This window comes from Chionomys nivalis, chromosome 11, assembly GCF_950005125.1.
Source record: "Chionomys nivalis chromosome 11, mChiNiv1.1, whole genome shotgun sequence".
Taxonomy (NCBI): domain Eukaryota; kingdom Metazoa; phylum Chordata; class Mammalia; order Rodentia; family Cricetidae; genus Chionomys; species Chionomys nivalis.
In genome coordinates this window covers 6,149,235-6,173,688 of record NC_080096.1, presented here as the reverse complement: position 1 = coordinate 6,173,688, position 24,454 = coordinate 6,149,235, and the positions used below count along the sequence as shown (strand labels likewise).

The 24,454-nt window shown below is 50.4% G+C and overlaps 1 protein-coding gene and 1 pseudogene across 2 annotated transcripts; both read left to right on the top strand.

Moving 5' to 3' along the window:
* The first annotated feature begins 1,490 nt into the window (after positions 1-1,490).
* On the top strand, positions 1,491-22,458 carry Slc2a7 (solute carrier family 2 member 7). Of its 2 annotated transcripts, none has more exons than XM_057784713.1 (12): positions 1,491-1,541; positions 2,011-2,109; positions 6,806-6,966; positions 9,095-9,219; positions 10,896-11,048; positions 11,813-11,938; positions 12,180-12,370; positions 16,181-16,291; positions 18,790-18,891; positions 20,397-20,472; positions 21,209-21,336; positions 22,240-22,458. In XM_057784713.1, exons 1-12 carry the CDS (start codon positions 1,491-1,493, stop codon positions 22,456-22,458), a joined length of 1,542 nt encoding a protein of 513 aa, XP_057640696.1. The 2 variants fall into 2 exon arrangements, with proteins under 2 accessions (XP_057640696.1, XP_057640695.1); XM_057784712.1 differs by having other exon boundaries at positions 2,011-2,120; positions 6,781-6,966.
* LOC130883540 (rab-like protein 2A) lies at positions 13,039-15,561 on the top strand (annotated as a pseudogene).
* Positions 22,459-24,454: the final 1,996 nt, after the last annotated feature.

Below are 24,454 nucleotides of genomic sequence, written 5' to 3'. Positions count from 1 at the left end.
GCTATTTTCAACATTTGGATAACATTTGTCAGTCTCTGTCTTGACCTCTCTGCCCACTGCAGAAAGAAACTTCCTCAACCAAGATTGTGAGCAGTACTAATCTATGAATGTAAACACACACACACATACACACACACACACCATAGGGCTTTGAATGAGAAATGTCCCCTGGGGCTCCAGTAGTGGGCTGTGAGAGAATGTATCCCCCCCCCCCGACTTCTAATTTACCCACTCTGCTTTGTCCTCCCTTAAAGAGGTGAGCTCTAGACCCCCTGTTCCACAGCTTGCCTCATGCTGCTGTCTCCCCGCGTTGATGGGCTCTCATTTCTCCGGAACCATAGTCCAAATAGTCTCTCTCTTCTTTAAGTGGCCTCTGGCCATCATGTTTTATCACAAAGACAGCAAAGTAACTAATACACACAGAGAACCAAACACAGAAGGCCCAGGAGCGGCTCAGCTGGGAAAGACACTCGTCAAGGCCGACAACCTCGCTTCCAGCCCAGTGACCAACACGGTGGCAGGAGAGAACTGTCTCCAGCAGGTTACCCTCTGACCTTCACTTGTGCACTGTGACACATGCAAACCCCCACAAGTACACAACGATAATCATGATATTAATGATAATTAAATAAAAATGTAAAGTTATTAAGGTTGCCTTGTCTTGTCTTGTTTTGCAATGTTGGGGATGGAATCCAGAGTCTTTTTATGTTCTGTTTTGGTTTTTTGAGACAGGGTTTCTCCGTGTAGCCCTGGCTATCCTGGAACTGCTCTGCAGACCAGGCTGGCCTTGAACTCACAGAGATCCTCCTGCCTCTGCCTCCTGAGAGCTGAGATTAAAGGCGTGTGCCACCACTGCCTGGCTGAAATCCAGAGTTTTATACACACTAAGCAGCTGATCGATTGCCTCTGAGCTCCCCCCCCCCAGTCTTTGGATTTCGTCTTTTGTTCTTTTAATACAAGGCCTTATTGTATTTCCTGGAGAGACCTCAAACCATGGTCTTCCTGTCCCTTCCCCCCAAGTGCTGAGGTCATAGGAGTTTGCCACTCTGACCAGCAAAGTTGCACTAGAAAAAACTGGGGTGCTTTCCCCTAATAGACAATTAGCCCAGGGCATGAGGAGGCACATCTGGAGAAGGAACACAAGAGAAGTCTGTGAGGTTCAAGTTGCAGCTTGCTTTGATTTCCGCAACTCATTTCGGAGGACCAAGCAGCGTCTTTTCTCTCCCTGTGGCAACTGGGAGGCTACTGGCTGGGAGCTGTAGGATGCAAACACATAGCCCCTCTGCACGTGGATGCCACTGGCAAGGCGTCAACATATATCTTATCAAGGAGAATGGGCTCCTGTAGAAAGCAATTAAGGTCCAGAGGGCAGAAGGATCATATGCTAAGCCAGCCTTGGGGAAACTCAGCAGATCAGTTGGCAGCCAGAACAGAGCAGGGTCTGGTGGCCTCGGAGAGGCAGAGTGTACCTGCTTGCCTACCTGATGAAGATGGAGAACAAGGGGACAGAGACACCTCTGCCCAAGCCACACACGAAAGGAGTAAGTGCCAATTTTGGAAACCGCCTGTCCCACCAATCCGGAGACCTTTGTATGTAGATGAGGGACGTGGAATCAGTCTATCAAGGAGAGGTTGGAGGGGAGATTGCCTACACAGAAGGTCGCAAGGGGACTGCCACTCCCAAACGCCGTGGCTCAGAGCAAGCACGCTCCAGCAAAGCTTTGGGGAGGCCAGATGGTGCTGCTTCACAACCCTCATCTACCCTGTCCCTTCCCTTCACCCTCAAGGGCAAAGGCAGGAGGGAGGCCCCAGCTCCGGCAGCATCTGCTTGGGTTGCTTTCCCAAACAGCTCCCTCCTCTTCCTCCCAGGATCATAGTCTGCTCCCATCCAGACCTTCCTTTCCATCTAAGGAGAAAACGGAGGCCTACCCTCCCTGCCCCGTACCCCATCCTAGAAGCTTCAGGAACCAACCCTCCCAGAGTCCCTAATCTTGGAAATCTCTCCTGCAGCGCCTCCAGCCCACCCTGATCCTGACTACGCTAAGCGCAGCCTTTGGCTCAGCCTTCCAATATGGCTACAACATCTCTGTGATCAACACACCTCACAAGGTGGGCACGAGGCGGGTCTCATGGGTAAAAGTCAGCTGCTGTTTCACTTCTGCAAACCTCCATCTTCTCCTAGGACTCCCCTAGATGCCCACCTCTGAGGACCAGAGGCAACTAGAGGCATTTTCCCCAGAAATGGCATCTTTTTTTTTTTTAAACATACCAATCCCAGTTCCCCCTCCCTCCTTTCCTCCCACTTCCCCACCTTCCCCCAACCTCATCCCCATCCGCTCCTCTGAGAGGGCAAGGCTTCCCTTGGGAAGTCAACTAAATCTGTCCCATCACCTCTTTGAGGCAGGACCAAGCCCCTGCCCCACCCCCCAGCTGTACCGAGGCTGAGCAAGGTCTCTCTCCATAGAGAATGGGTTCCACCAAGTCACCTCATGCATTAGGGTTAGATCTTGGTCCCTGCCAGGGTAGACTGATGGGAGACTTGAGGTCCAGAGGGAGAGACCAAGGAAGCAGGACTCCCAAGGACCGATGCAGAAAGGATGTCCCTGGAGGGGCAAAGAGGACAAGCGCCTTGGTTGGCGTGGTCTATTCACTTAAGTGTGTAAATTCAGCAGTATTTTTTTAAGACTCAGTGTCACAGGAGGCAGGCACAGCAAGGCTCACCTGTCATCCCAGACACTGAGGATGAGAAGTATAGCATTGCTTATAGGAAGGAAAGCAAGCAGTCCCGCACAGTATATATACATAGGTGAATCTGTATGCATATGGACTGCGTTTATATACACTATATATTATCATTGATGGAGCATCTTTGATCTTATGAAGGTTTGGGTGGTATTTTATTTTGCAATACTGAGAATCAAACTCAGGGCCTCAGGCACACCAGAAAAGTACTCCACCACAGAACAACATCCCTAGCCAGGGGATTTTTTTTTTTTTAATATTTTATTTCACCATAGTGGTGAACACCTCTCATCTCAGCACTGGAAAGGCAGAGGCAGGAGGATGTCTTGTGAGTTCAAGGCTAGCCTGGTCTACACAGAAAGCTCCAGTACAGCCATGACTATGTAGAGAGACCCTGTCTCAAAAGAACAAAGAGGAAAACACACACATGTATAATCACATTTATTTGTTTATATTTATCCAGTCTGTCTGGAGTGTGTCTGAGGATGTGTGGGGCATGTACTTGCCACAGCGAGTGTGCAAGCTCAGAAGACAGCTCACAGGAATCCTCTCTCTGCTTCTACCTCGAGGGTCTGGCTCAGGTCATCCGCTTTGGCAGTGACCACTGAGCCACCTTACCGGTCCCAGTCCTAGGTTTATTGAGACATTTTATACATTAAGCTGGCCCCGAACCATCCTCCTGCCTCAACCTTTCCAGTGTGGTGATTAGAGGCATGAACCACTGCCGGTGGCCCTGTCAGAGAAGCAACAGGTAGTAATTGAAGCTCCAGGTGTCAGCCCACCAGGAGGAGAAAATCCCTGATGGGTGAGTCTTCAATAGGCAAGGCCCCGAGACCACAGACTCCAGAATGTCTTTGGCTTCTGCTGTGCCTTTACAGGTTGGCCGCTGCCATCTTTCTCTGGCATGGTGTGAATGGGTGTGGGGAGTTTATCTCATTGAAATATCCCATTCTACTGGGCATTTTTACTTGTGGATTATTATGAAGATGATTTCTATCTAATCTGTGCGGTCTAATTAATACTAACAATAATGTTAGTTTAAATAGAGTTCTGATGATTGAAAATAAATACAAGAAAACGCCACACAGCTCGGGCCTTGGAGTTTTACTTAAGGAGCTGCATAGATGGTTAAGGATTAAGTTGAATTCTGGTTAATTATTAAGGAAAACAACTGAGTCCCAGGAGGCAGCTTGGCTCAAATCTTTAAACCTTAATGTTGAAAGACATAGTCACAGGTTTCAGAGTGCATCACAGCCGAAACAAAGCTGAAACTGGCCTCAGGGTAGATTGAGATGTTTTGATAATCGCTTTGAGATGAAAAACCGTGGAAAACTGCCTAAAGCTCACAAGGACACAGAGCTGAGGGATTCATTAAGCTAGAGGTCAAATAACAAAGCAGCCCAATTATTACTCCTTAACGTACTTTCTGTGCTAAAACTGATCAGTGACCAAAGACAACGATTAAGTCCTTGTACCCATTCCTGCCCTCAGTCTCCTAACATAAAAGGCCATCGCTGAGTGGGTATGGACCCTAAAGATTTAAAGTAGAGCTGACTGTTTTTCATGCATAAAAGTTTAGGTTTGTGACTTCTTTAAGATTCCTCATAAGATTACCCTTCAATATACAAAATCAAGTGATTGATTCTTTCTTCGAAATGGAAATATGCAGCCTGCCAGCAAAAGAACCAGCTGAGAAAAATACCGCTTGCTCACACTCCGTTAATCTATAACAAGGTGCTCGGGTCCAAGTGAAAGAACGAACAGATGAACATGAGTTCTTGGGACAGCTTGTTTTTCACCTGTAATACATAAAGTGTTTAATTGTATAAGAAAAACATGCTGTTTTTTACTTGTATTCATTGTAATCATTCACTTGAAAAATACAATGAAACCACATTGAAATTTTTACATTGCTTGAAAGATTTTGCTGGGGTCTATATAACAGGAAAAAAATAAAGTGAGTTAGAAGGAAGACATCAAGACAGAGGGACATTTCTGGATAGAGATAAGAATGCAGAATGGAGAACACAGAACGGAAGAAGAGTGTGTGAGTGTCTTTCCCCTCAGATAAAAAAAGTCATAGGCCTACTGGGGGATCCCTTTAGAGCCCTGCCCTGCTGGAGGCTGGCCCCCAGGCAGCAGAAAATCTCTTTGCCCAGTGTTGTGGCTTATTGGTTTGTTTCTGTGGTGCCCAGAATTAAACCCGAGGCCTGGAAGGATAAGCCAGTGCTCCACCACTGAGCTACACCCCGGTTTGGGATCCGATTTGTTTTGTTTTTTAAATCTCTCTGTGTGTGCCCCAATAGTGGCTAGAAGAGTCTCTGAAGCAGGTGGTTGTGAGCCACCTGACATGGGTGTCACCTGACGCGGGTGTCACCTAACATGGGCGCTAGGAACCAAACTTCAGTCCCCTGCAAGAGCTGCTCTTAACTGCTACAATCTCTCCAGCCTCCCCCCTCCACACCACATTTTAAGGCAGAATCTTGTGTGTAGCTGAAGCTGACCTTGAAGTTCTGATCCTCCTGCCTCTACCTCCCCCAAGTGCTGAGATTACAAGTGGGCACCACCATAGCTGATCTTACTCAGGGTTGGAGATGGAATCAGGGCTTCATGCGCGCTGGGTAAGTGTTCTACTCTCTGAGCTGCATGCCCAGCCCTGAACATCTCCTCTAAGTCCCACACAGGCTAAGTGCTGTCACTATTATAATTAATGTGCTGGCTGGTTTTATGTCAACTTGATACAAGCTAGAGTTACTTGGGAAGATGCTGTAGAGTATTATTTTAAGGTGTGTTGCTTTTGTTTATGCTGGATTTGTTTAACTCTGCGAAGCTGTGGTTCTTTGCATGTCTAAAACACCTGATGGTCTAATAAAGAGCTGAACGACCAATAGCAAGGCAGGAGAAAGGATAGGCGGGGCTGGCAGGCAGAGAGAATAAATACAAGGAGAACTCTGGAAGAAAGAATTAGCCAGAGAAGGAGGAGGACTCCAGGATGGGGGTGGGGAGCTAGCTACCCAGCTACACAGCAAACCATGGAGTAAGAAACAAAGAAAGGTATACAGGAATAGAAAAGGAAAAGCCCAGAGGTAAAAGATAGATGGCTAATTTAAGAAAAGATGGCAAAGGCCAGGCGGTGGTGGCACACACCTTTAATTCCAGCACTTGGGAGGCAGAGGCAGGTGGATCTCTGTGAGTTCAAGGCCAGCCTGGTCTACAAGAGCTAGTTCCACGACAGGTTCCAAAGCTACAGAGAACCCCTGTCTCAAAGAAAAAAGAAAAGAAAAAAAAGATGTCAAGAAACAAGCTAAGCTAAGCCAGGCCTTTATAATTAAGAATAAGCCTTGGTGTCTGGTTTATTTGGGAGCTGGGTGGCAGACCCCCAAAAGAGTAAAAACAACATCAGGAAGAGGGAACATAACTTGAGAAAATACTCCCACTAGATTGGCCTGTGGGCGAACGTGTTCTTGATTAATGATTGACGTGAGAGAACACAGCCCTGGGCAGGTGGTCCAGGGTGCTAGAAGAAAGCAGGCTGAGCAAGCTAGAGAAGCAAGCCAGTGAGCAGCGTTCCTGCATGGCCTCTGCTTCAGTTCCTGCCTTGAGTTCCTGCCCTGACTTCCCTCCGTGATGAGGCATGACCCGAGAGCTGTAGCATGAAATCAGTCTTTTCTTCCCAAGCTGCTTCCGGTGTTCTGTCGTAGCTTTGGAAGCCTGTCTCAAACGGAAGCAGACGCTCTGTTGAACCGGTGAGGAGATGAAGGTTCTGGAGGTCCACCCAAGGTCACCCAGTTAGTGTGACTCCCACATTGCCTCCGGCAGAATAAGACTCTGAAAGGGAATTTTTAGCAATTTTTGTTGAGTCCAGCTTCCCATCTCTACCCCTCACACAGAGTTTGATTTTGCTCCCAGACACCAACAGAGCCCTACGAGGCTCCACTGTGTCCTGTGGGTACTGGCAGGAGCAGTCCTCTATGAGACAGCCAGGGACATCTAAGAACACTTATGTCGCCGTTTCTGTGAGTGGCACAGTAGCTTGAGCAATGGATGGGGTCCTGTCTTTCAGGTCTTCAAGTCGTTTTACAACGACACGCACTTTGAGCGGTATGGAACATTCATGGACGAGAATTCCCTGCTGCTCCTGTGGTCCTGTACGGTCTCCATGTTCCCTCTGGGAGGCTTGTTGGGGTCCTTGATTGTTGGCCCAATGGTCAATAAATGGGGCAGGTAAATAGTAGACGTTATTCCCAAACTTGAAGCTCATCACAAGCCACAGGCTCTCCTGAGGACTGAGCTCCTGCTGAGTAGCTGAGATACCCTGAAATCAGATCTGCAAGCAAGCTTCAGCACGGCCGCAGGCATCAGAGCTAGCCAGGCAGATGCCTAGGAGAAGCCCCAGAGGGCTGCATCCTCTGAGAGGAAGGTGCTGATGGAGCTTAGCTGGGTGCCTCCCTGTAAGCCCTGTGGAAGAGCGCAGAAAGGCCACCCCAGGAGGTTCATTCTGGGTTCAGGCGGCTTCCGGTACTAACAGCGCTCTTCACATGGGCTCAGCAGGTGTCCTGAAGTTGGGAACAGGGCTGAGTGAATCACCACATGTGCCTTGCTAGGTCTCAAATCTCCAATGGAGGTGAAGCCCATATCGGTGCACTTTGCTTGACTGCTCACTGGCCCAGGTTGCGGAGGCGTGACTGAAGATAAGGAGGGTGCACAGGTCAAGGTCCCCAGGGAGGTGAAGTCTGAGTTGAGGTCACAGGGTGGGGCACAGATGCCTTCTGCTTGGGCAGGCCGTACTCACTGGAACTTGTTACACACCAAGTTAGGCTGTGTGAGGATGGGAGTGGAGAACCCATAATGAAAAACAGCTCTAAGAAATAGCGATTTCCCTTCCATGCGTTAGACAGTTGGAAACTCTGTTTATGAAAACTGGACACAGAAGCGTCTCCTTGCAAATACTTGGTGGAGAGTGAACTTGTCCTTTCTTGTGTTTGAGTGAAGGAAGGATTCAATGGCTTCTAACCAATCATGTCGCTGGTCAGGCTGGTCAGGCTATGCATGCTTATTGCCTTGCCAACATCCATTAGGTTGTTCTAGAAACCCAAGCTTTCCTTCCTCCTCCTCCTCAGTTATGAAACTTTGACTGTAGAGGAAACTTAAAGACCTTTTGTTTTGTTTTGAGATAGTGTCTCCTATGTAGACCAGGCTGTCCTGTCACTCACAGAGATCCACCTGCCTCAGCCTCCCAGGAGCTGAGATCACACCCATGCTCTTAGAGACAGTCTCCCCAGACTCATATTGCAAATGAGAAACCAGGAGCTGGAGTGGGGTCAGCCTGCCTAGTAGGGGCCCATCAGCCTCAGCCTCCCTGAGGCCCACAGACTTCTTGGGGATGGGGGGGGTAATCAGGAATATAGGACCGCTATGTGCTGTTTATCCTCCTGGGTCTTCAGGGGCTCCAGGGGGAAGCTGCGGGCTGTGGTAGCTCTAGGGAGAGAAAGGCGGCCAGAGAAATCCAGAGTGCACACCTGTGTGTTGACTACCAGAGGACATTTTCATTAGGACCCTATCAGCCCTGCTGCACCTGCAACAATCTGGGCCCCCAAACATGTCTGAGCTGGGGAGCCATTAGCAGCCCCTGGAGGGGTGTGGCCGGACACAACTGTAATCTAGCCCTCTCAGAGGCAGAGGCCAGAGCACTGGCTACAAAGCAAATCTAAGGCGGGTACGTGAGGCCCTATTTCAAAGAAACTAAAGGAAGCAAGCCGCAAAAGGTGGCTTCTGGGGCCTGGAGGGCAGGCACCCAGCTTGGTGCTACTTAAGAGACCTCCCCTCCCCCCTTTACAGACCATTGGGTTTCATGGTAGAGGCATCTATTCTCATTCTGCACCCCATCTGTTATGGGGATCTATTCGGTCAACATCCCTGGCCAGCATCAGAGATGCTAGACATCACCAGTGGGCTTGACTAACCCCAGCCACCTCAAGCTCGAACCCAGTACAGCTGCCCTGTTGGGAACACACCGCCCCCTCCACCGCTCCTGCTAGAGAGCCCTCTCACTCCTAGAACTTTGACACACACTTCTTTTACTGCTTTCCCGTTCTTGGTCAGCTTGAGCTTCCTTCAGTAAATGTGGAGAGAGCGTCATGTATTATAAGAGCCCTAGTCCCGTAATGAGAAGTACCCCCCTGAGGGGCAGGGATTGCTGCACACACACGACCCTGGGGGACACTCCGGGTCCCAGTCCCGTCCACCAGCCCTCCTCAGGCACAGTGTAGGTCCTTTGCAGGGGACAGCCTGGAACACTGGGTTTGATGGGAAAAACCTGTGCTGGTCACTCCTGTCCCCTGCTGTCTTGCAGAAAAGGAACTCTGCTGATCAACAATGTCTTCGCTATCACCCCTGCCATCCTGATGGGGGTCAGCAAAGTGGCCCGGGTTTATGAGCTGATCATCTTGTCTCGAGTGCTGGTGGGAATCTGTGCAGGTACCAAGAGTGGCCAGCTCAGTCCCTGGGCTGGAGAAGTTTAGCATAGGAGGCGGCACAGGCCGGCCAGGAGGACCCCATAACAAGCGGGGATGCTGGGAGAACCTGGCAGCCAGAGACTGCCTTGATATGTTAAATAAGCACCTCAGCCATTTCTCCAGGGTTTGAGACCTAACTATCAGGAGAGCTAGTCTGGAAAGAAAGGAACAGAGGGAAGGGAGGGACAGAAGGAGGGAGGAGGGAGGGAAGGAGAGGGGGGGGAAGAGGGGGGAGGAAGGAGACATTTTACTGTAAAGAACATATAACAACCCAGTTTTGCAGGTATCTTCCAAGGAGGATAAATGACTTCAAAGGAAAAGACTACAAAATCTAGTGCCTCTGTCTCAGGCAACAGTTAGGATCTCCCCCCTCCCCCCCTCCCCAAGACAGGGTTTCTCTATGCAATAGTCCTACCTGTCTTGGAACTCACTCTGTAGACCAGGCTGACCTCAAGCTCACAGAGATCTGCCTACCTCTGCTTCCCAGAGTGCTGGGATTAAAGGCGTGCGCCGCCACCGACCGCTGGCAGTTAGCATTCTTAACTATAGTGCTTTCTCTTATTTCTTAAAGTGGAGAGAGCCAGGGCTGGCAATGTGGCTCAGTGGAAGAGTACTTACCTTGTATATATACAAAGCCCTGGGTCCAATCCCCAGAACCACACCCACAGGGAATAACAAAAGAAAGGGCTGAACATAGCTCAGTGGTAGGGGATTTGCCTTGTGTGCATCTATACCACAGGCAAGACAAAACAAAAAAGGCTATGTAAGGGATGTGTGCATAAGAAATAATAGAAATCAACCAAAATAAGACTTGAGTATTTAAGTTCACATAAAGAGTGACCACACAGCATAGACCCCTTCACTCAACAGTAGTCTAGCCCAGAAGCCAGGAAGGTAACAGTATCATTTTTGAATGATGCTGTAAAGAAACCAAAATAGCTACTCTGTGGATGAAAAGGAAAATTTATTCCAAACTGCCAAGGCTTTCTTTCAGGGAAAGCAGAGAGAAGCAACTGGGGTGGTGGGGGGTGGGGGGGGTGATGGTGGTGGCAGCAGCCGCAGCAGTAGGGGTGATGGGTGGTGTAGGTAGTGGTGGGTACTGGTGGAGGGTGATGGTGATGAGTGGAGATGGGGGTGAGATATTTCTAGGGTTTTAAGGGAACAGGTACCTGACCTGGGGTGGAGGGGAGTCTGTGAGCTGGCGTGGAGGGCGCTGAAGCCTACAGCAGGTACTTGTGAGTAAGGATTGATGGAACCTAGAGGCCAGCAGAGACCCTGATATGCTGATAGGTATAGGTTAATGGAAGAGCCATAGGTCCTGGTTGCCAGAGAAGAATCACTCCTTTTAGTGGGTAGGGACTGTTTCTCTGCTCCGGAGGGACTGCTGGCTTTTGTCTAAATGCCAGACTTTGGAGAAAGGGATTTCTTGGCAGACAACTTTCACGCTCTAGCAGGGCTGAAAGGGGAGGGTTGGGAGAGGCGGTGGTAGCAGGTTCAAACTGAATGATCAACACCACCCTCTTCCTGTCCCAGCGAGACTCAAGGATTAAGAGTTGGGTTGAGTCAGCCTTAGGCACGGGGTTCTGAGAGCCTGGGAACGGCTCCTGGTGACCCCAATTCCCATGTTGTTTGAACCAGGCATCTCCTACAGCGCTCTTCCCATGTACCTGGGAGAAGTGGCTCCCAAGAACCTGAGGGGCACCTTAGGAACAATGACTGAGGTATTCGTCATCATTGGAGTCCTCTTGGCACAGATCTTCAGTCTACAGGCCATCCTGGGCAATACCACAGGTAACCAGCAGCATGTAGGGTGTGGTGGGGAGCGGTAAACAGTCAATACGCATGTGCAGCCCTGGATCATTTGAGCCCAAATTTACCAATGGTCCAAACAGGATGGTTTTTGGTGACCTTTAGGTCAGCTTGTGGATATAAGACCTTGCCCAGGGCAGTGTTGCTGAGTCCTAGAGATAGCAGAAGGCTCAGGTGTAAGTGAGGCTAGGCTGGTCATTCAATGAACTCCCTTGATCTGCTTGCCACAGCTCCCCCACCCCAACCCCAATGGCCAGCAGGAATGTTGGGGTCATGGGCATACACAGACACTTTTTTTTTTTTTAAAGATTTATTTATTAATTGTGTATACAGTATTCTCAGTATTCTCTCTGCAAGCCAGAAGAGGGCACCAGATCTTATTACAGATGGTTGTGAGCCACCATGTGGTTGCTGGGAACTGAAATCAGGACCTTTGGAAGAGCAAGCAGCGCTCTTAACCATTGAGCCATCTCTCCAGCCCCCCAGACACAGTTTTTTAGGTAGGTGCTGGGGACGCAGCAGGGGTCTTCATGCAAGTGTTCTTCCTCCCCACCAAGCCCTCTCCTCTCTTTTAACAGGTATGCCCTTTGTGGGCAGCCACATTTTGGCAAGGACTAGGTGCCCACCACCCTCGTTTATCACCTGGTTGGGCAAGGTGGGGGCCAAGGCAGGAGGGAAATATCTGTGCCCCTATGGGACCCCTGCAGCAGATTCAAGTCTGAAGCCGTCCTGTTTGTCCTGTCCAGGTTGGCCTATCCTCTTGGCTCTCACGGGGGTCCCGGCACTGATTCAGCTTCTCTCGCTGCCCTTCTTCCCCGAGAGCCCCCGTTACATTCTAATTGAGAAAGGAGATGAAGAGACAGCAAGGCGAGGTACTGGGACACTGGTACTGGGGGCTACTCACCCACAGCCCCCAGTGCACAAACGGCACGAAATGGGCAGATGCCATCTGGCGAGATCGCGATCGGGGTCAGGGTCATGGTGGACAGGGTTTGAGAGCTGAGAGCGTGTGCTGGGTAGACAGGGGGCGGGGCCTGGGCTCTGGAGAAGGGCCTGGCTGCGGTACAGTAATAGCAGAGGGTGGATGTGGTATGATGCCTCTCTGCCCTGTAGCTCTAAGGAGGCTGCGAGGCTGCAACTACGACGTGGAGGCCGAGATGGAAGAAATGCGCGAGGAGGAGCGCAAGGAGCAGGCGGAGGGTCGCCTATCGGTGCTCAACCTCTTCACCTTTCGGCCCTTGCGCTGGCAGCTGATCTCCATCATCGTGCTCATGGCGGGCCAGCAGCTGTCCGGGATCAACGCGGTGCGCAGGACCACCTCTCCCAGAGTCTGGATCCCCTTGGGTCTTTTTTTTCTTTTTTAAGGAATTCACAAAAGGCTCAAGAGTAATATTTTGCATTTTGACGCCTGTGAAACTCAGTCTGACCTTCAGAAGGGATGAGCTGCAAAGTTGAGGCTGGGTGGAGGGGTTCAGGGAGCACAGTGCATGCTATTACTCTGGGTGTTTTCTGTGCGAGAACAGGACCTAGGCTGCAAGGTGGTTCAGTATTAAGGCGCTTGCTGCCAAGAGTGACAACCTGAGTTTGGTCCCTGGGACCCACACAGCGGAATGAGAGAAACAACTCCTCTGACCTCCACTCAAATGCCATAGAATGTGTGTAGGCTGCTGCCTGCTGCTGCAACCCTGATTCCTGCTGCTGCCTGCTGCCTGCTGCCTGCTGCTGCAACCCTGATTCCTGCTGCTGCCTGCTGCCTGCCGCTGCAACCCTGATTCCTGCTGCCCTGTTGCCTGCACATGCATACACAGACACACACACATATATTCACAGGATGGCAGCAAAGGGAGGGAGAGAGAATAAATGAATACAATAAAGATGAAGAGACTTGGCCAAGCTGCTACCAGAGCACAGTGGCCTGTAAGCCGACATCGACAAGACTCCAAGGTAGGCTCTTGTCCTCAGCCAACAGCTAATGGCAGGAGACAGAACCAAGTATTAAGAGCTGAACCAAGAGAAATATGAATGGTTCATAATAACATGAAGGTCATCTGCTGGAGGACAGTGCCGTGGGCACCTCCAAACTCATGTATAGGTTTCTCCTGGGTGATTCCAGCCACAGCATCTGTCCATGGATGTTTTGACTCCATATAAGCACACGGCCACAGTAACGGAAGACGATCTTGTGGACTTCTGGGATACAGCAGACTAGGAGCAATTCCAGAGCACGCATGCTTTCTCCTACCCCAAGGTTCATGCCTGCATGGGGGTCTTTGGTGTCTAGAAGTAAATCACCTAGAAGACCCTGGGTATCTGGTATTCAGAACTTCAGGAGTTCAGGTTAGAGATCCCATGCAACCTGGTGGCCAATAAAACTGATGCAGACGTGGAGATGATTCAAATGAACTTCGGTTTTGCCAAGACGTTCTCCTTGCCCCTGTACTTTGCCTCAGCCGCCGCCGGTACTAGTGTCATGGAGCTCTTCAATGACGCAACTTGATGAGCCGTGGTTTGCAAAGAAAGTCCTGGGGGACTTCGTGGATGAGGTCAAACAGGAGCTGAAGAATTCCAAGTGGAGCAGAAATCAGAGACAACACCAGAGAGCGCAGAGCGGCATGCTCAAGAGCACATCTTCGTTTTGTTTTTCGAGGCAGGACTTTCTGTGTGACCCTGGCTGTCCCAGAACTTGCTCTGTGGACCAGGCTGATCTCCAGCTCACAGAGACCCACCTGCTTTTGCCTCCTGAGTGCTGGGATTAAAGGAGTGCGCCACCACCCATCCCTGTCTCCTTGATCAGAAGACATCCAGCTATGGCTAAGTTGGGGTATCTGGGAGTCATTTGCAGTACCCTATGTCTGGAGAACCTCTCCAGGTTACCCCTGCTCAACTTCCTGCAAACCCACCGTTCTGTGGCCCATGATGAGGGGGTCACAAACACGCTGGAGAGGCGTGACACCCATGGACTCCAACAGCAGAATGAGGATCCATGTCCTTCATATCTCCCCAGCCCAGCCGCAGCCTGGCAGTGTAGACTCCGTGCGCATGTTCGTGTCTTCCTAGTAGACATTTAATGTTTGCTGTCATCCAAATGGACCTTAGGGACTCTGCCTTGCGCTCCTGCTGATAGAAGGACCGCTAACCCCTACCTTCTCCTCTGTGTTCTGCAGAATCCGTGACACCTCTGTCCCTTTTCCTTCTGAGTCTCCCAACCAACCTTTTAAACAATATTTTTGACAGACAACAGTGAAAATTCCGGGAGTTGTTTGTTTGTTCTGTGTTGTTTAAGGAGCTCTTCCAGGTCGGGGTGAGAGCACAGGGGCAGGACTCTGTTGCAGTCGAGCGAAAACACCACAAATCTGGCTGCATTTGGTCACACACACATTACTATCCCCCACCAAATGAACAACAGCCTCTTTTAAAGCCTCCACCTCAGGGCAGAAAGCTTCCTCCACCTCTCCAGAGCAAGTTAAATCTGCATCTTTTGTGAGTGACAGAAAATGGAAGAGGAAGAGCTACCCGGCTGCCCACCGCTGCCCCGCCGTCCGCCACTGCCCTGCTGCCCATCACTGCCCCGCTGCCCCCTGCTGCCCCCCTGCCCACTGCTGCCCCCCTGCCCACCGCTGTCCCACTGTCTGCCACTGCCCTGCTGCCCACCACTGCCCCGCTGCCTGCCGCTGCCCCACTGCCCGCTGCTGCCCTGTTTCCTGCTGCCCTGCTGCCCGCCACTGCCCTGCTGCCCGCCGCTGCCCCACTGCCCGCCACTGCCCTATTTCCTGCTGCCCCCCTGCCCACCGCTGCCCCACTGCCCGCTGCTGCCCTGTTTCCTGCTGCCCCCTGCCCACTGCTGCCCCACTGCCCGCTGCTGCCCTGTTTCCTGCTGCCCCCTGCCCACCGCTGCCCCACTGCCCGCTGCTGCCCCACTGCCCCGCTGCCCTGTTTCCTGCTGCCAGTCTGCTTTTCTGATGGTCTTGAGCATCATTTGCTTTGTCTTTGTTGTTTTGTTAGTATCGTTTCCTTTTCTACAATGGAGATTAAATTTCATAAACAAAAACAAAGAAAGATGGATAAACAGATAAATGTAGCTAGCTCATCAGTTAAGACCACTGGCTCCATTCCCAGCCCCCACGTGGTTACTTACAACCACCTGTATGTCTAGTTCCAGGCAGTTCCAACACCCTCTTCTGGATGCCATGGGCACCACAGGCACACAGAGCACAGACACATACATGCAGGCTAAACACCTATGAACATAAGATAAAAATAAGTACATCTTCTAAAAAGAGAGAACAGAGAGAGGAAACAAAATCAGACCTTATTTACAAAACTGGGGTCTGCACTAAGGAGGGTCAGCCACAGGCGTGGTCCTTGGAGCTGGGACAGGACATCCAGGGTGAAGAGGCAGTTCAGGCACTCGGCCTCTCCCTACCCTTTACACTTTTCTTGCTATATACCTTTTCTCTTTGCTTCTTAGTCCCCAAAGAAAATCTCCTGCCTGTAGTTTTTTTTTGTTTTGGTTTTGGTTTGTTTTTAGCCCTCTCCATAGTGGCTAAAACTACAGTAGCCTTCTCCACAGAGAAGTGCCTGGCCTCTGGTCCCAGTCACAGGCTCCAGGGAAAGGTCATAGATTGGTCCATCCTGGGTCAGGAGGTCCTGGTGGGCTCATTTGCTGTGGAACTATGATGTCATGTTCTATGGATGCTGTTTTCGCTCTCTCTGTGGATGGGCAAATACCTGGAGAATGGCAAATGTCCATTCTGGACCCGTTGGAGAAAGGACAGGTGACCCTGCTGGTGTGTAAGAGAAGTAACAGGAAGAGGCGACACCTGGTCTGCAAGAGTTGAATTGTTTAGCAAGTTATTTTGAGTGCCACCCAGTGGGGACCCTCCCAGGACTGGGCCAGGGTTGGCCCCAAACAAGGGAGAACCTGAGTTTGCAGGGTGTAAAGTCAGGTGGGGAAAGATGCCTGATTTCACTGCTACCTTCTGCCTCCATCCTAAACCAGACTCCCCACCCAGTCTTCCCTACCCAAGCTCCCCAAACTGCTCACCATTCAAAGTGAGAGCAGTAGCCTAGTGACAAGTCTCAGGCCTCTGACCACAGCCCTGTCTGTGTTTTAGATCAACTACTATGCAGACACCATCTACACATCGGTTGGTGTGGACCCCACCCAGTCCCAGTACGTGACAGTGGGTTCTGGCGTGATCAACTTAGTGATGACTATCGTCTCGGTGAGTTACTGGAGAGAAGCCTCTCTCTCATTGCAGGGTCTCCAAACAGCTCCCTTCAGGCCAGTTAGCATGCAGGTGACCCTAGTCCTGGAGGCAAGCTCAGTTGGTAAAGTGCGTGCCTAGCATGCACAAGTTCCTGGGTTCAATCCCCAGCACCAGTGTCAAACTGCACACGATGGCTCAGACTTAACAGCTCAACACTTGGGAGGTGAAGGCAGAAGGATCAGAAGTTCAAAGTCATCCTTGATGATATCGTGAGTTCAGTCCCAGCCTGGGCAACATGAGACTCAGAAGCTAACAAATGCTCCAAAGCCAGCTATGACGGCAATTCTTGGCCCTTGACTACATCTGGAATTAACTAAAACCCAAGCAAATGAGCACACGTGAAGGATTTTTTTCTTAGTTAAACCATTTGAAGGGAAAATCTTTTTTGTTTGTTTTGTTTTTCGGTTTTGCTGTTATTATTTTGTTTGCTTTTGGGTTTTTGTTTTTGATTTTGGAGTTTTTTGTTTGTTTTTGGGTTTGTGTGTGTGTGTGTGTGTGTGTGTGTGTGTTTTGGTTTTTCAAGACAGGGTTTCCTAGTAGTTATGGAGCCTGTTCTGGAACTCTCTCTGTAGATCTGGCTGGCCTTTAACTCATAGAGATCATCTCTGCCTCCGGAGTGCTGAGATTAAAGGCATACGGCACCACTGCCAGGCTGGAAAACCCACTTCTAATTCAGATCTTTTGAGTCAGGAAGGTCTGCCTCTAATCTGGGCCACACCTCTGCTGGCAGCCTATGTAAGGGGCACTGAAGAAGGAAACTTGCTCGCTCTGCCTGCTCGCTCTCACCCTTGCTGCCAAGCAATTCCTTTCCTGGCATTAGAGCCTATTTCTTCGGGACTCCAGCATAGGCTGAAGACCAGCTGAGACACCCAGCCTTGTGTACTGAACAACTGCTAGATTCTTGGACCTTCTGTTGGTAGACAGTCATTGTTGGACAAGCTGGACCACAGTCTGTGAGATTATTCTATCAAATCCATATTCTAGAGAGCCCTGTTCTTCCGGAAAACCCTGACTAATATAGACTTTGGTACCAGAAGTAGGGTATTGATATGACAGACCTAAGGACTTTGGGACTTTGGGCTCGGAAGGCCACTGAGTGTTCAAAGCTTGGTGAGCTGTGTGGGAGCTCGGGCGATAAGAACGTTGAGAACAGAGCAGATGACAGAGGCCTGGCTCGTGCATTTCCAGGGGGAAGCTTGAGAGCCGCTTATGACTCTCCCAGAGTTGCTGGCTGTTTTGGGTTGAGAATCTGCAGTTCTGGTCAGCTGAACCAATCAGCTGTGATTAAGGAAAGACCAGCATCAACGCAGTGAAGGTCTTCTGGGAAGTGTTTCCTCAATGCCAGCACGCAGAGGCTGTGTTCCACAGGTGGCCAAGGTTGTACCTCCTGCTGGCAGCTGAAGTCCTGCAGTGGTGCTGGTTTTGAAGGCCTGAGGGGGTCGTGAAGGCAGCTGAGGCTCGACACTGGGAGAGATCAGGAGAGCCCGGGAGAGGCTGCTGGTGAAGGCACAGCCCAGTGGCAGCAGAGACCCCAGCTTTTTGTAGGCACCAGTACCGTCGTGTGATTGCCAAGGACAGGATAGCTGTGGAGTGAGACCTGCCCAAGCTTAGAAGACAGGCTGTGTGTTCTGCAGAGAACTGAGACAGAGAAGCGACCAGGTCCTATGGAGGAGCCGGAAGGTTATGAGTAAATCTCAGCTATTAGACACTGGGTTATTTACAGTGCTGGAGTTGGGGGTGCTTTTTAGATGGAGACTGCGACCCCGCTTCTTTTTTTTGAAGGAATAAAGTACTTCATTTTTTTTTTATTTTACTCTATCCCGTAGTTGAGAGACTTTAAACTTTTTTTTAAAAAAAAAAAAAAAAGACATTTTGGAGTTTTACAGAGACTGAGTTCTAAAAGAGACTGGATATGTGTTTGTTTTTGTTTTTTGAGGCAGGGTTTCTCTATGTAGTCCAGCTGTCCTGCAATTCACGCTATAGACCAGGCCGGCCTTGAACTCACAGAGATTTACCTGCCTCTGCTTCCTGACTGCTTGGATTAAAGAGGGGTCACACCACACCTGTTTGAGACTGGATATTTTGGTCTGAAGATGACTCAGCAGTTACGCTGCTCTAGCCCACTGTAGCTCTAGTTCCAGGAACTCCAGCTCCCTCTTCTGTCCTCCGCGGGTACTGCATGCACATAGAGTACATTATAAGTCAAGCAGGCTCACACATCCACATAAAAATATAATGTGGTTATGATAAGGACAGCGTAGATATCCAGGGGTCTGCAAATGACAAAGACAGTGTTGTGGAATCCCAAGGTATAACTTACACCAAATAGGTCACCTGATGTAGCAGAGGTGAATAAGAAGAACCTAAGGAGGGCCGCGCAGGAGAGGGTGGAGGTTCGGCCTTGGGGTCAATCCTTAGTACTAAGAGCCTCCTCCTCATCCACTCCCCTGCAGGCAGTCGCTGTAGAGCGTCTGGGGCGGCGGATTCTCCTGCTGTCTGGCTATGGCATCTGTGGCTTGGCCTGCGTGGTGCTGACCGTGGCTCTCCTCCTCCAGGTCTGTTCTCAGGTCCTGCCCTGTGGGCTAGGGTATCACCATAGGGTTTCAAGGTCCCAACTGCAGGGGAGGATCTCAGTGCTTTCCAGCTGCCTCCTTTCATGGACAACTGCTTCATAAAACCCATTCCCAATGTGAAGTCCATGAGGGATTTTGCTCTACGGGGCCCGCAAATACAGGCGTGTAACTCAGTATGATGCTAGAACCGCAGCAGTCGGGAGCCACCTGATAGGTGCTGGGAACGGAACGGGAGTCTTCTAGAAGAGCAACAACAGTTCTTAACCACTGAGCCATCTCTGTAGTCCCTAGACTCTGATGTATAAATGCAGTCTTGAGGTAATCCCCTGCAATGGGGACAGCTGGGCCCAGATCCTCTCTTGGAATCCTGCCAGATGTCAAGAGCGCCAAATCCCAGTGTTCAAAATATCTTGAAGACTAGAGCTGGATAAACCTGGAAAGGAAACAGTTATAACAGGGACTATAAAATTCTTAGGGATGCCAGGCAGTGGTGGCGCACCACACCTTAATCCCAGCACTTAGGAGACAAAGGCAGATGGAGCTCTGTGAGTTCAAGGCCAGCCTGGTCCACAAAGCAAGTTCCAGGACAGCCAGGCTACACAGAGAAATTCTGTCTCAAAAAACCATAAAAAGAATATAAATAACAAATAAAGAAATACTTGGGAACTATTTGCCCTGGCTGGCCAGGAACTCATATAAACCAGAAGGAAGTAATAGAAGGGAAGAGATTATGTCCTCTGTCAGAAGCCCTGGCGACTGTCCATCTTCTGACCCTCCATGGCATCCTACCCCACCATCACTGGCTCCCTCAGCATCCATCCTACCCTGCCATCGATGGCTCCCTTCAGCATCCATCCTACCCCGCCATCGATGGCTCCCTCAGCATCCATCCTAATTTTCACTAGCTAGCCATTTAGCTTGGAGCCTGCCATATAGTTCAGTTTAAGCCTGTTAACCTGGTTTTGTATTGGTCATCAAGAGCAGGGAACAGAGAGCAGGTCTGGGACTCCCTTGTCCTTGGGACCCCTAAAAGGATCCTCCCCAGACAGTTGTCAAATAAGTTGAAACCCCACTCAGTCACCTCAAGACTGTGACCACTGTTGCTCTGTCCCTGAGGGACTGAGGTTCTCCTGGTCTGTGTTCAGGGATCTATGGGCTCCGAGAAACAGTGTTAACCACACTCATAGAGGGCAACATGAAGATTTGTGGGATAGAAACAAAGCTATCCACACTCAGAGAGGGCGACAGGAAGATAAAGCACAAAGCCGCCTGACTCAAACATGACAGAAAGGCAGCTCTCCCCTCAACCCCACCACTGTCAGGTAAGGCTGTGGAAGCCTTGATGAACGGGAACGTTCTGGCTCCATCCTATCTCTGCGGCCTCCGTGGGGCTCAGAATTCCTGCAGCAGGAGGGTGGGAGTCACAGGTAGACTCAGCTTCCCGTGAGGCTCTTGGCTTGAGGCCCACAGCGCTGCTTCTCCCACAGAGCACGGTCCCTGAGCTGTCTTACCTTGGCATCGTTTGTGTCTTCGCCTACATCGTGGGACATTCCATAGGGCCCAGTGAGTTCTTGCACATCTCAACAGGGACATCCCATATGGCCCAGTGAGCTCTTGCCCACCTCGATAAGGGGCATTCCATAGGGCCCAGTGAGATCTTGCACACCTCGATGGGGGACATTCCATAGGGCCCAGTGAGTTCTTGCCCACCTTGATGGGGGACATTCTATAGGGTCCAGTGAGTCCTTGCACACCTTGATGGGGAACATTCTATAGGACCCAGTGAGCTCTTGTACACCTTGATGGGGAACATTCCATAGGGCCCAGTGAGATCTTGCACACCTCGATGGGGGGCATTCCATTGGGGCCCAGTGAGATCTTGCACACCTCGATGGGGACATTCCATGGGGTCCAGTGAGATCTTGCACACCTCGATGGGGACATTCCATGGGGCCCAGTGAGTTCTTGCACACCTCGATGGGGGCATCCCATGGGGTCTAGTGAGATCTTGCACACCTCAATGGGGGGTCAATATGGAGCAAGGGCTGGAGAGGGTTTACACTGTGAAGTTTCCATCTGCTGCGTTGCTACAAACCTTCACTAGCATCCAATTGAAGAAATAGCGCAAGCTATCACTCCCTACTCTCCAACCCTCTGCCGTAATTTGAGGGTAGAATGGGGTTTCTTTTCAGCCCCCAGTCCCCAGCAAGGGTGATCCACACAGGAAGGTAAGGTGCTCCGAGGGTCTGAGGTTCAAAGTGAGGTCCTAGGAGCCCATCTGAACCTTCCTTCCACCCAGGTCCTGTCCCCTCGGTGGTGAGGACAGAGATCGTCCTGCAGTCCTCTCGGACAGCTGCGTTCACGGTAGATGGGGCCGTGCACTGGCTCACCAACTTCATCGTCGGCTTGGCGTTCCCATCCATCCAGGTGAGTGGCCCTTCGTGCCGTCCTTGGCCACCCTGCCTTACCTCAAGACGATGAGTAGCTTCTCCTTTCTGAAAAGCACCTCCTGGGGCTGGGGATGTAGTTCAGTTTCTGCTGAGTTTGCCAAAAGGCTTTGGGTTGGATCCCAGCATAGCATAACCTGCTTACGGTGGTATAGGGCTGTAAAACCAACCCTTGGAAGGTGGATACAGGAACATCAGACGTTCAGAGCCGTCCTTAACTACATAGAGAGTTTGAGGCCCACCTGGGATATGTGAACTCTCATCTCAAAACAGCGACAATCCCCCCAGCATCTACCAACTCAAAGCTACCACAAGGAGCTCTCAAGTGCTTGGTGTGAGACTCGCTTCGGCCCGGTTCTTTTTATTTGCTTGTTTTCCTGGGCTGGCAATTCAACCCAGAACCTACTGTGCCAGATAGGCAATGCCTCCCCACTGCATGGTATCCTCAACCTGGAACTCTTAGTCCCCCTGCCTCAGCACCCATAGTGCTGGAATTAGAAGCGCACACTATGGCACCCAATTCGAAATCTTTTAGTATGCCGTGCCCCTCTTACAGAGGGGATTGCCCCTCAGAGTTGGAAATGGTTCTTTGTTAAAGATCAAAAATGGTAGTGTTCCAGAAGAGGAGCAAACCCCTGCTACTTCCCTCCCCTGGGTCAACCAGACCTCAGCTTCCAGTGCAGGAAGGACCCAGAGCCTGTGAAGTCCGTGGGAGCCCAGCACTAAAGGTCCCTTTTGGAGGTTAGGGATGGGCCCAGTTTGCCCGCTGTTTTTCCCTCTAGGAGTGGAATAAAAGTGACCATGAAGAAAATCCCTGTGACTCGCAGAGGCACCAAGTGTGTTGTCTGAAGGGTCTCCCCACTTCGCCCCCTCTCTGCTCTAGGTGGCCATCGGGGCCTACAGTTTTCTCATCTTCGCTGCGCTCTGCCTCCTCACCGCTGTTTACATCTTCATGATAATTCCTGAGACCAAAGGCAAGACATTTGTGGAGATCAACTGTGCCTTCGCCAAGAGAAATGGAGTGGAGCTTCCAGAAGAGAAAGGAGGAGCGACGGCCGAGTCTCACACACCCTCTCTGCCTGACAAGCAGACGTCCTTTTGATGGCTCTGCAGACCCACACGTAATCCAGCTTCTTTTTTGGAGAAGGACACTTGGGGACCAGGCCTTCTGAGGCTTTGGTGTTCCCTTGGCAACTGGAAGACTTTGGAAGACACAGCACTGATTTACTCGACAAGCGGTTAGTTTCCAAGAGTAACCATGAGAGGGCGGTGTAGATGGGTCAGAGCTGATTCTCTGATTCTACATCAGTTCCAAAACTTACATGAGGTAGGGATGCTAAGGCTTCACAAGTTCTGGGTCTTAGCTTCATATTACTGTAACAAAATAACTGGGCCAACTAGCTGATTTGGAAAAAAAATGATTTGGGCTCCTGTTTCTCAAGACTGGGCAGACCCCACAGCTTTAGGCCTCTGGCAAACGCGACACATCACGGTGGAAGGGTGTAGCAGAACAGACTGCTTACGTCATCATGATCCAGGAAGTGGAGAGCCACAAAGTCCCCTTCCAGAACACAACACAATACCTTACTAGCTCCGCCTCTCAAGAGTTCTGCTACCCTCCACCCAATAGCCAGCGCCGTGGGCTGAAGACCAAGCTTTCAACACATAAACTTTTGGGGACCTTCATCCAAACCATAGTCTTCAGTGTGCTATGGAGGGGTGGAAGATGGCTCAGTCAGCGACACACATGCTATGCAAGCCTAAGACCCTCTGCGTCCCTGGAGCTGGGTCGTGAGCATGGCTCACAGAGCTGGTGGTGAGCGTACCTCTGCCATGTTGGATGGGGTGAAGCCAACAGGCAAAGTCAGCAGCATTAGTTCTAGCCATGCCTCTGTTTGCCTCTAGCAAATCCTACTAGCTCAGTCAATAGAGCATGAGACTCTTAATCTCAGGGTCATAGGTTCGAGACTCATGTTGGGTGCCAATTGAATAAAAACTCAGAAAATGAAATTGGGGTTCAACTTGAAGATCCAAAATGCAAAACAGCCATCCACTGATAAAGTGGAATTCCCCTCTGTATGCTGTGAATACCATTGGTTAACAAAGAAACTGGCTTGGCTTGTGATAGGGCAAAAGAGTAGAGCTAGGTGGGGAAAACTAAAGTGAATGCTGGGAAGAAGAAGGCAGAATGAAAAGAAGCCATGAAGCCGCCGCCAGAGACAGATATGCTGAAACCTTGCTGGTAGGCCACGAGCCTCATGGTAAAATATAAAATAATGGAGATGGGTTAATTCTAGATGTAAGAGCTAGCTAGCAGTATGCTTAAGTAATTGGTCAAGCAGTGATTTAATTAATATAGTTTCTGTGTGGTTATTTTGGGAGTCTGAGTAGTCTGAGTAGCCAGGAAACGAACAAGCGGAGGGTGGCCAGGAACACACTAGCAGCCTCTTACTACACATTGGCTCTTACCTCTACCTCAGTCCAAAATGGCGATCCTGCCTCCAGGAATCTCAGAATGAGACTGAGAGCTGTCTCCTCCAGTTTTATAATCCTCTCTAGGGCTGGGATTAAGGCATGCGCTGCCCAGTTTCTATGGCAACTAGTGTGGCTACTAGGATTAAAGGTGTATGTCACCACTGCCTGGTCTGTGAGACTGATCAGTGCAGCTGTTTTAATCTCTGACCTTCACGCAGGGTTTATTTATTATAATACAAATGAAATGCCACTACAACTAGCCACCACAGCTCCTTTCTTAGACACATTCCTTTGCTACAAGGAGCTGAACACTCAGACACAGTGAATAGGAAGTGAAAGTCTTCGTTCCAGCCAGCAGGGACCTCACCCACTGAGGTGTGGCTCTGGAGTCTTTAAGGGCAGAGACTTTGTCCAAGCAGCTGCAGGGGGAGTTCACTGAGTAAGCAGTTTGAAGCAGTTTCAACAGAAGCTGAGATAAGTGGTTATCCAGCTGTGGGGAGTTTCTCACGAACAGAAAGCTAAGATAAACAGCCAGAGGGCAGTCTGCACAACTGGTTAGCTGAGATGGGTTAGCTAGGATGTCCTGACCTTTGGTTCCTAGAATGAAGTTGGTAGTTCTCCAC

What these genes read in the sequence shown, in the direction of transcription:
- Slc2a7 (XM_057784712.1), top strand. Translation starts at nt 1,491, where the DNA reads ATGGAGAACAAGGGGACAGAGACACCTCTGCCCAAGCCACACACGAAA. An exon ending in CCAAGCCACACACGAAAGGA is followed by an intron (nt 1,542 to 2,010) that starts GTAAGTGCCAAT and finishes TCTCTCCTGCAG; the next exon opens with CGCCTCCAGCCCACCCTGAT. An exon ending in TGGCGTTCCCATCCATCCAG is followed by an intron (nt 21,337 to 22,239) that starts GTGAGTGGCCCT and finishes TCTCTGCTCTAG; the next exon opens with GTGGCCATCGGGGCCTACAG.